Raw genomic sequence first — 12,364 nt, forward strand, 5'->3', positions numbered from 1 at the left:
GATAGGATTTAAGTTACAGGCCATCAAGAAAAGTACACAGTAGCCAAAGAATTAATCTCCTCAAGGTAGGATTTAGTGCATTTTTGGTTACACATGAGATACAATGGTTGTACACACTTCTACCATGTTATGCAAAATTATGATCATGCTATTGTCTTCAAGATTATCTCAAAGACTGTTATCATGCTGAAGATTATGTATAATTTAAGGAGATGCATAAGGACCCCAAGCTAACAAGATGTGGACCTGGGATGTTAATTTCATGCATCAACTTGACTGGCTCACAGGGTGCCTAGATATTTGATCAAACATTATTCTAGATGTTTCTGTGGGACGTTTTTGGAAGTGATTAACACATAGTTGATCAAATGTAAAATAAGTTACCCTCCTTATCTTGGTCTTGTCCAATTAGTTAATGGCATGAATAAAATTAAAAGGCTGACCCTCCTCCAAATAAGAGAGAATTTCTGCAGCTGCCTGCCTTCTAACTGGAACACTGTTGTTGTTTTTTTTCCTTGCCTCTGGACTCAGACTGAATCATAACTCTTTCTGGGACTCAAACTCACTAGCCTTTAAACAGGAAGTACACCATCAGGTCTTCTGGGTCTCCAACTTGCCCACTGCAGATCTTGGGATTGTTATCTTTCATAATTGTGTAAGCTAATGCGTTATTTTTTTAAAAAAAAAACCTTATACACACACACATACGCACACGCACACACAACCTAATGGTTCTGTTTCTCTGGAGAACCTTGACCAATTATTTCTCTATTATATTCAAACCAAAAACAACTAAACTGTACACGTGTTGAGGTAAACCACACTTTAGCACACTGAGCACAATGCACAACTCAACAGCAAAAGCTACATAGGCATGAGACAAGAATGAATATTTTTCTACTTCTATTAACTAAAGTCTATTCTAGTGACTGTCTGTTACACTCAATGTTTGGGTTCGCCTCAAAACACCTATGCTGAAGCCCTAATCCATGTGTGGTGATATCTGAAGGTATGTAATTAGGGTGTGTTGATGTCATGATGGTGAAACCCTGGTGCAATAGGATTAGTTCCCTTGTATGAATAGATATCAGAGAGGAGACAGTCATGTCTGTACTTCATGAGATCCTGAACTGGTCAGGCCATGGTCAGGAAGGAGCCCAGCACATCCAAGTACCTCGCTGGGGACATGCATATCCATGCCTCAAGAACCAGGTCTACAGACTTCAGTTTTGGCTGCAAAATGTGAAATGGCTCCTAGGATTTCATTCCAGTCCATTTCAATCACAGTCCACAAACCAGTCCTGCCCATCCAGGGACTCAATTAGTGAACAGACAGTAGCCTTCTTAGGTACCTGATAGGAGTTCCACCCATCCATGCAATTGGTAATAGGCCTGCTGTTTCAGGACCCAACTGTGGACCATGTCTTGGGGGCTACCTCCTGAAAAGCGCAGTTCAGTATACCCAGGGACCAGTTAGCACCCATACCCTACCAAGTTCCTGATAAAAAGTTCACCAACCATAGGTCCCACTGCATATCTAGAGACAGATTTGAAACCAGCTCCAAACCAAGTAGACTAAGATTCCAGAGATAATCCCATCTGCACACAAAACAGACAGGAGGTCTTTACCAGCTGAAACTTTTCTGTAAAGACTGGAAGAGGTGTTTACCCCCTTCAAATACACAAACACCAATGCAAGGCTACATGGAAAAATCAAGCAAATATGACATCACCAAAGGAAACTAATAAAGTTCCAATAAAAGGAAAAAAAAAAAACTTATAGTAGATGCACAAAAGATAAAGAGAAAAGAATTAAAGCATGTACTACAATAAAATATATCAAAAGACAGAAAGGGAGGAACAAAAAAACTACAAAACAGGCAACAAACATTTAACAAAATGACAGTTAAATAAGTCTTTACCTATCAATAGTTACTTTAAACATAAATGAACTAAATTCCTAAAACAAAAGACACAAAGTGATTGAATGTATTAAAAAAAAAGAAAAAAGATCTAACAATATGTTGCCCACAAGAGATTCACTTTAACTTTAACCATATGCACCAGTTGAAAGTAGAGATGGAAAAAGATATTCCATGCAAATAGTAACCAAAAGAGAACAGAAGTAGCAACAATTGTATCACATATAATACACTTTCAGAGAAAATCAATCACAAGAGACAAAGAAGGTTACTATATACTAATAAAGCGGTCAGTTCATCAAGAGTATATAACAATTACATGCACCCTATATTGGAGCATCTAATATTTAATCCAAATAATAACAGAATTGAAGGGAGAAATAGCAATACAATAACAGTATAGGGGACTTCAGTTTCAATATTGGATGGATGATGCACACAGAAATGTAATAAGGAAACAGACCTGAAGAACACTATAGACCAAAAGATATATACAGAATATGTCATACAACAGCAGCAGAATATATATTTTTCTTAAGCACACACAGAACATTCCATGTCATAAACCATATGCTGGGCCACAAAGCAAGGCTTAAGAAGATCAAAATCCTATCTGGTTTCTTTTTCAACCACAGTAGTATAACTAGTGGAAAACTGGAAAATTCACAAAACTGAAAATTAAACAACACACTCCTGAACAACCAGTCCTGCCATTTGCAACAATATGGATGGATCTTCAGAGCATTCAGACTAAGAGAAATAAGTCTGATGGAGAAAGATTAATTCCATATGATCTCACTTATATATGGATTTTTTAAAAAACTGAACTCAGAGAATGGAAGGGTGGTTGCCAGGAAATGGGAGAAATGGAGAGATGTCAGTCAAAAGGTATAAACTTTCAATTATAAGATGAATAAGTTCTGGGGACCTAATATTCAGCATGGTGATTACAGTTAGCAATACTGTATTATATTCTTGAAAGTTGGTAAGAGTAAATCCTAAAATGTTCTCACCCAAAAAAAATGTATGCAAGGTGACAGATGTATTAACTAACTTTACTGTGCTAATTATTTCACAATATATATCAAATCATCACATTGTACAGCTCAAACTTACAAAATGTTACGTATCAGTTGTATTTTAATAAAGCTTGGCTTGGCTGCAGGGGAGGTGGCGAGGGATGACAACAGTGGAAAACAAAGATGAAAGATACAGTAAAAAAAAAAAACCACACGAACATTATCTGAGATTCTGGGGTTCCAAAGCTCTGTATTTGATTCTGTGATTTGAATCAGTAAATTTCCTGCTATGATTTAATTCAGACTTAGCTGAGTTTCTGTGAAATTTAAGAGTACTGACTAAAATTCACAGAGTAAATTTTCATCAGTTAAAAAAGCATAAGTGGACAGCTTCAGAAATATAGAAGTATATTCAAGAGCACAAAGACTGAAAAATAAATCTACATTACCAGTGTTTGCTCCAGGGTTGTAAAGACAATTTAATGTCAAGGAATTTATCAACGTAACTCAGTACATGAACAAGTCAAAGGAAAATATGTAGTGATTATTTAAACAGCTATTGGAAAATACTTATAAAATTTTAAAACTATTTGTTCTTTTCTTCTTACTAATTACAACTAAAAGGATTCTCCATTAAATGAAAAACATTATCTATCCCAAGTCAACAGTCAAAATCACATATAACCCTGAAAGACTGCACATATTCCCAGTCAAGTTAGGGAGAAGACAAAGTACACTATCATGATTATTATTTAAAATTATCCTGCAAGTTTTACCACTGCAATTACACAGGAAAAAAATTCAAATTGTAAGTATCAGAAAGGAAATCAACTTTCTATCATTTACAGATAACAGCTTACCTAAAAAATTCTAATACAATAATATGTAACACTAAGCGTATGGCTGGTGACAAAGTAAATATATACAAATGAATATATTTTTCTGAATATCAATAATAGCCAATAAAAATATAAACAAAATAGCTTCTCTTACCAATAAAAACAAATTGAAAATGTAACATAACAAATTAGAAAACATAATAAATCTGTGTTATTCATAATAGTCATCAAAATATAAAATACCTAGGAATAACAAAAAAATGAAAAGGAGCTTTATAACTAAAGCTTTAAAATACAACCCCCAAGAAATTGAGAGACATACCATGTTCTTCTATGAGAAGACTGAATAATGTAAAGATGTCACTTTTCCCCATTACAAATTTATAAATCTGATTTGATCCCAACCAAAATTCCAAAGCGCTTTTATTTTTAATTTTTTTTTTGGCACCTTGACAAAATGATCTCAAGTTCATCTGTAATAATAAATGAATATTAATAGCGAAGAAAACTATGAAAAAAGAATGAAGGGGCATTTATAAAACCAAATATTAAAAATACATTATAAAACTGATAAAAACTAAAAGAAGTCAATACTGACATATGAGTAGTCAGACCAATCAGTGGACATGATGTGAAAAAGCAGAAACCAAGCCCAAGTATATATAAAAATTTAATAAGCAATTTAAATAAGATTTTAAATTAAAAGAGATTATACTTGAGGTGTAGGCAAATAACAAATCATTCTAAAAAAAGTAACAATAGAAGTCAGCATACAGTCATCATCTCTAAATGAATAAAATGATAAAAAGAAAAAAAGAATGCCAACCTCATACTATACACTCAAACTGGACTAAAGAGATAACCATTTCAAAAAATTTTAATGTCCTAGAAAATAATTCTCTGATACTACACTAAGAAAAGTCTTTAAAATTTGAAAGTAAAGTCAGACTTTCTTTACTTTTCCTTTCTTAAAGGAAAAGAATAATAGATTTGTTTATATGAAAAAGTAAACATGGAAAAAAATACTAAAATCAAAAGAAAGAGGCAAGTAACAAACTGGGCAAATAAATTTTTGAAATGTATTATATTAAGTTTTATATGACATAAGTTATAGCTCTTTAAAAATTGATAAGAAAAACACACCATTTTTTAAATAAGCAAAGAATATTAACAAGCAAATCACAAAAGAAGGAATAAATATATGGAGACTAAAAAATTTAATGTCACTAGTAGTCAAGAAAGAGCAAAATAAAAAGAAAATAACCAATGAAAGTTTAAAAACAATAGTACCTAATCCTGATTACAATATAGAGAATTGAAACACTAACTATTGAAAACTGCTCAGAAAGTAAACAGGGAAAAACTTTTCTAAAGAGAAATTTGGTAAAACTATATATAAAACCTTAAACATATGTACCCCAATAGGTTAGTCTTTAACCTTAGAAAACCACCAGGATGTTGTGAAATTTCTTATAAAGTCCTTTACCTCAACATTGTTTATACTAACCTCAGCAGCTGAGTTAATGGCATGGCAAAGTGAAAGTCACTCAGTCATGTCCGACTCTTTGCCACCCCATGGCTATAGTCCACAGAATTCTCTAGGCCAGAATACTGGAGTGGGTAGCCTTTCTCTTCTGCAGGGGATCTTCCCAACCCAGGGACACAAGCCAGGTCTCCTGCATTGCAGGTGGATTCTTTACCAGCTGAGCCACAAGGGAAGCCCATGGCAAAGGCAGACACAAAAACACAAGGGTCTTTTTGTAAGAATGAGGGACAACAGAATGCAAATTGAAAACTTGGTAGAAACTGAGGTAACCTGAAGGTCTCTGTCTTTTTCATGTGTCCCATGGTCCCATAATCAGTCAATTGTGTTCTCTCTTTCCTCCTCTGTTCTCCTATGAGTTGGTTTCTTCAACTTGTTCAACAATCCTGCACCCTTAGATCTATCCTATATAGCTTAAGCTTGCTATCACCCTTCTAGCCCTACTCCTACATTATGGCATCTCTCAGAGACTTCTCAGTTTCAGCTCTACTCTCAAATGCCTTTCTTTACTTATGTATTCCCCGCACAAATGGAATTAGGCCTAGCTCATCTCATCCAGAACCACTGGTAGTAACTCAGCAGCTAACTCTTGGCTTACATCTGATCCAAACAGCTGTCATCAGAATAGCAGGAAGCGTGGGGAAGACAAGCATTACAACATTTTTAGTACAGTCACATACACACGTACACACGTACATACACACACACACACACTCTCTCCTGAAAATACCCTAAATATCCCAGCAAGTAGTACCCTGGCTAATAAACTACAGCACATTGAAAGGGGGGTAGGGGAGGTGCCCAGTATATTACAACATAGAAACAACAGGTTATAATACCTGACTTTAAGGAAGAAATCAGAATAACAGAATTATAGCTTCTTTTTATAGATATAGAAGTTTCTTTAATGAAATTGTGGAAACTACCATATTAGGTGCAGATAATGAATATTCCAACTCAGTGACCATTATAAAAACTGATCATTTCCATAGTTAAAGAAAGCATTATATGAAACTAACACAACTGTAAATCAACTATATTCCAATAAAAATTTTAAATGAAAAGAAAGCTTTATATGGCTATAAATCATCAGGAGGTATAGCCATTCTTAATTTTATTCTTGGTGGCTTTCTGTTTTTCCAAATCTCCACAATGAGTAGAGATTTCTTTTATAACCAGAAAAGAACCACTCACTTTGTATAATGATTTTATTTTTAATTTTTAAATTTTTTCTTTGTTTTAAAAAACATTTTTATTACCTTTCCAACATCACATCTGGTGCCTTCGTTCACCATGCCAGGATCTGGAACATCGGATCCAAGCTGGAAGTCCACACCCCAGCACTTGGTACCTTTTCCAGGAGTCTGAATGATAGCAGGCACAACTCCGAATACAGGCAATTGTTGTACATTCTCACACTGAAGCTTTCCACACAAAGCATTCCTGGAAAGAAAGAGAAATAATGCAAACTACAATGCATCTGGTGTAGATACAAAAGAAAAATTATATATTTTTGTACAGAGAGTTTATTTCTATTTAGCTGAAGGGAATCTCAACAGAGAAAATGTGTGACAGCAACAGAGATCAAAGTAGCTCTCTTTAAATATGGCAAAGAGAAGAGGTAAGTGCATGTAAAGACGCAAATTCCTAGGGTACCAGGGATGATGATGCTGACACAAGAATCCCTCTTCACTATCTGCTTAGGGCTCAAAAAAGTCTAACTAATGTAGTTGCTTTTAAATGTGATATAATTTTATAAATACTTTTACACTGAAAATAACAGAACTATACAGAAATTCAATGGTGTCTTTTTATTGAGTTATAATAAAGAGGAGTCAGATTTTGTAATGTTAAACAAGCTTGAAGGAACTCAGTTGCTCTTCGCTTGGCTAACTCTTACTTACTGAAAGACTCAATTCATTAGTTCATTAATTCACTAATTCAGTATTAGAACTCTACAAAGACCTCATTGACTATAATTCCTATTACCAAGGGTGTGTGAGTTAATGTTCTTCCTATATCCCTTCATGATACATTAAGTATCCCTAATATCAACTCTTAAGATGCCGCACTGAAATTTCCTTTTTAATTGCCTGTCTTTTGATCTAAGCACCTACCCTATTAAATCTCCCCTATGATATCATGACCAAGTTATTGTAGGATATGATTTTTCAATTCCTCTAATTCATCACCTCCTAAATATTCTCACACTATCATAACATTCTTTTATTTCCTGAGTTAACATCTTTCTCTCTGTAACTTTTCCTCATTGGTCCCAGATGGTCAACATGAGACCACACAGATAATATCTCTTCTTTCCTCTACATGGCAAACTTTTAGGACAATTGTCATGCAGGTCCGAATGACTTACTTCACCAGGGAAATATTCTACAATTATTTCTCATGCAACAAGGAAGCTCCCCTCTTAAGTATGTTCCAGTTTGTCTCACTACCTATCAAGCACAGTGCTCGGAGTGAAACAGGAAACTTCAGTTACAGTCTGATAAACAAAGAACAAGATGAACTGTCATTTACTTCACTGAGATATTATACTTCTATGAAACCGAGGATGACAGTAGCTCTTATGGAAACTACATTATATTACTGATGTCCTTCAATTTATCCTAAGCTAAAACCTCTATTTGCTTTTTGCACATGCTGCTATTAAGCCTGCTCTTCCTTCCATGCTGCACTTAAGAGTTAAGTTCTTCTATCCCAACTTGACATTTATTCTTTTTTTTAATTAATTAATTAATTAATTTGGCTGCACCAGGTCTCAAATGCAGCACTTGGGATCTTTAATTCTGGTATGCAGTATCTAGTCCCTTGACCAAGGATTGAACCCAGGCCCCCTGCATTGACAGCAGAGAGTCTTAGCCACTGGACCACCAGGGAAGTCCCTATATTCATTCCTAAGTCACCATTTACTTACGAGGCAACCTGAGTGAAATGCTTAAACTTTCTGAATTTCAGTTTCTTCATCTGAAAAACAAGAGCTAAATAATGATGTCTATGTCACATGCAAGCATGCATGCTAAGTTGCTTCAGTCGTGCCCAACTCTTTGCAACCCTATGAACTATGTAGCCTGCCAGGCTTCTCAGACCATGAAAGTATCCAGGCAAGAATACTGGAGTGGGTTGCCATGCCCTTCTTCAGGGGATCTTCCCAACCCAGGGATCAAACCCAGGTCTCCTGCACTGGAAGCATATTCTTCACCATCTGAGCCACCAGGGAAGCCCCAATGTCACATAGTTAGTTGAAATTAGTTATGAAAACCTCTAAAACAAAGCATAGAATAAAACAGATCTCGGTTAGCATCTGTTCAGTTCAGTCCAGTTCAGTCGCTCAGTCGTGTCCGACTCTTTGCGACTCCATGAATCGTAGCACGCCAGGCCTCCCTGTCCATCACCAACTCCTGAAGTTCACTCAGACTCACGTCCATCGAGTCAATGATGCCATCCAGCCATCTCATCCTCTGTCATCCCCTTCTCCTCCTGCCCCCAATCCCTCCCAGCATCAAGTCTTTTCCAATGAGTCAACTCTTCACATGAGGTGGCCAAAGTATTGGAGCTTCAGCTTTAGCATCATTCCTTCCAAAGAAATCCCAGGGCTGATCTCCTTCAGAATGGACTGGTTGGATCTATTGGAACCTACCAAAATTCATTTTTCTATAATGTTCTCAATGTCTCATGTATAGTCTTGGTGACATATTAAAAAGAAAATGGCTGATTCATGTTGAGGTTTAGTAAAAAACAACAAAATTCTGTAAAGCAGTTATCCTTCAATAAAAAATAAATGTTTAAAAAAAGAAAAATAAATACTCTTAATATATTTTTAAAAATTGATCACAAATCATTAAAAGGATAGTAACTTCAACAGAAAATAGCAAAGACGCAAATATGCAATTCCCAAAATAAAAAATGCAAACAGCCAATAAAGCTAAGAGATGCTTACTGTTATATTCATTTAAATATTATATCGCAAGCACCAATAAAAAAAGTCTAACGTAGAGACTTTGGTAATAATAAAAGATTCAGTTCCTTCAGAAGACATATAACAATCCTAAATGTGTCTGTACCTAATAATATAAGCACCAAAGAACACACTTTAAAACACATACAAGAGGAATATACAGAACTAAAAGAAGTAGACAACTTCATAATCATAGCTGGAGATCTGCACATATCCCTCTCAGAAACTGAAGGGGAAACAAATAAATACGCACATACACCCAGAATACAGAAGATTTGAATATGACAATTAATTAACTTGACATGTATGGAACAATATATCCAACAGCAGCAGAATACTCTGCTTTTTAATTGACATGGAACATTGACCAAAATAGACCATATGCTGGACAGTAATTCACATCCCAACAAATCGAAAAGAACTGAAATCATACAAAGTATGTTCTCAATGGAAGTAAACTAGAAACCAAAAACAAACAGAAAACCAGAATACTCCCAAATCCTTGGAAATTAGCAATACATTTTTAATAACTCATGAGTCAAAGGAGAAATCAAATGTAACTGAGAAAATATTAAGAAGTGAACAATAAGGAAAACACAATATATCAAATTCAATGAAAAAGAAGCATGCAACTTTTTAACCCAGTCACCCTTCCTTTAACTTTCAAATTGCTACTTTTCTCATTTTGATTTAGACTAATTATGTTAGTCAAGATGGATCAAACTCCCCAAAGTGCAGGAAAGAGTCTTCCTTGGTTTTTCTTAAACAGCATTAAAAAATCTTGAAAGTGCTGTGCTTATGACTGGTTTTGTATCTGACTTCCCCTTTATCTAGAAAATTACCTATTACAGCATCTATTTTATTCTAAAGCAGTATCATTTTTAAAAGATTGTTCTTGCTAAGGCAATAGTAAGGCAATAAAGCCTTCCCATGCAATTTAAATATACAAAAAAATTCCCTAGAAAAAGAGTGCTACAACTAGTTTTGAGACTACTCAAGATAGTCATATACTTTCTTATTTTTCTAACTTCTTTCAACCTACTCTGCTTTTTATATCAAGAAAGATATATTGCAAATACACTATGAATTAGTTTCTATGAATAACTAATTTGTAAAGAATTAGAACAACATAAATTGACTAATTTTTTCTAAAAGCACATGGCAGTAAGCACTTCTATAAGAGGGACATCTGACCCTGTGAAGGAAGTTGAGGAAGTTTTAGTTCAGTTCAGTTCAGTTGCTCAGTCATGTCCGACTCTTTGCAACCCCATGAACCGCAGCATGCCAGGCCTCTCTGGCCATCACCAACTACCAGAGTCCACCGAAAACCATCTCCATTGAGTCGGTGATGCCATCCAACCATCTCATCCTCTGTCATCCCCTTCTCCTGCCTTCAATCTTTCCCAGGATCAGGGTCTTTTCCAACAAGTCAACTCTTTGCATCAGGTGGTCAAAGTATTGGCATTTCAGCTTCAACATCAGTCCTTCCAATGAACACCCAGGACTAATCTCCTTTAGGATGGACTGGTTGGATCTCCTTGCAGTCCAAGGGACTCTCAAGAGTCTTCTCCAACACCACAGTTCAAAAGCATCAGTTCTTCGGCGCTCAGCTTTCTTCACAGTCCAACTCTCACATCGATACATGACCACAGGAAAAAGCATAGCCTTGACTAGACAGACCTTTGTTGGCAAAGTAATGTCTCTGCTTTTTAATATGTTGTCTAGGTTGGTCATAACTTTCCTTTCAAGGAGTAAACGTCTTTTAATTTCATGGCTGCAATCACCATCTACAGTGATTTTGGAGCCCAGAAAAATAAAGTCAGCCACTGTTTCCACTGTTTCCCCATCTATTTCCCATGAAGTGATGGGACCACATGCCATGGTCTTAGTTTTCTGAATGTTAAGCTTTAATCCAACTTTTTCACTCTCCTCTTTCACATTCATCAAGAGATTCTTTAGTTCTTCTTCACTTTCTGCCATAAGGGTGTGTCATCTTCATATCTGAGGTTATTGATTTCTCCCGGCAATCTTGATTCCAGCTTGTGCTTCATCCAGCCCAGTGTTTCTCATGATATACTCTGCATATAAGTTAAATAAGCAGGGTGACAATATAGAGCCTTAACATACTCCTTTTCCTATTTGGAACCAGTCTGTTGTTCCATGTTCAGTTCTAACTGTTGCTTCCTGAACTGCATACAGGTTTCTCAAGAGGCAGGTCAGGTGGTCTGGTATTCCCATCTCTTTCAGAATTTTCCACAGTTTATTGTGATCCACACAGTCAAAGGCTTGGGCATAGTCAATAAAGCAGAAATAGATGTTTTTCTGGAACTCTCTTGCTTTTCCGATGATCCAGCAGATGTTGGCAATTTGATTTCTGGTTCCTCTGCCTTTCTAAATCCAGCTTGAATATCTGGAAGTTCACAGTTCACGTATTGCTGAAGCCTGGCTTGGAGAATTTTAAGCATTACTTTACTAGTGTGTGAGATGAGTACAATTGTGCAGTAGTTTGAGCATTCTTTGGCATTGCCTTTCTTTGGGATTGGGATGAAAACTGATCTTTTCCAGTCCTGCGGCCACTGCTGAGTTTTCCAAATTTGCTGCCATATTGAGTGCAGCACTTTGACAGCATCATCTTTCAGGATTTGAAAAAGCTCAACTGGAATTCCATCACCTCCACTAGCTTTGTTGGTAGTGGTGCTTCCTAAGGCCCACTTGACTTCACATTCCAAGATGTCTGGCTCTAGGTGAGTGATCACATCATCATGAATATGCATCATGAAGACCCTTTTTGTACAGTTCTTCTGTGCATTCTTGCTACCTCTTCTTAATATTTTCTGCTTCTATTAGGTCCATACCATTTCTGTCCTTATTGAGCCCATCTTTGCATGAAATGTTCCCTTAGTATCTCTAATTTTCTTGAAGAGATCTCTAGTCTTTCCCATTCTATTGTTTGCCTCTATTTCTTTGCACGGATCGCTGAGGAAGGCTTTCTTATCTCTCCTTGCTATTCTTCTATCTTAAAGGAGTTAGTTAAAATGAGACCTGGCAGACACAGAAGAGCAAACTAT

At 36.0% G+C, this 12,364-nt stretch overlaps 1 protein-coding gene across 1 annotated transcript in view; it reads right to left on the reverse strand.

The window, feature by feature from the left end:
* ADAM9 (ADAM metallopeptidase domain 9) overlaps window positions 1-12,364 on the reverse strand; it is a 98,659-nt gene that overhangs the window by 20,941 nt on the left and 65,354 nt on the right. The window contains exon 16 of the mRNA XM_068970690.1: window positions 6,583-6,766. Within this exon, the coding sequence (XP_068826791.1) occupies window positions 6,583-6,766 (184 nt within the window). The remainder of the gene's footprint in view (window positions 1-6,582; window positions 6,767-12,364) is intronic.

The sequence above is a fragment of the Capricornis sumatraensis genome, chromosome 4, assembly GCF_032405125.1.
Source record: "Capricornis sumatraensis isolate serow.1 chromosome 4, serow.2, whole genome shotgun sequence".
Lineage (NCBI taxonomy): Eukaryota > Metazoa > Chordata > Mammalia > Artiodactyla > Bovidae > Capricornis > Capricornis sumatraensis.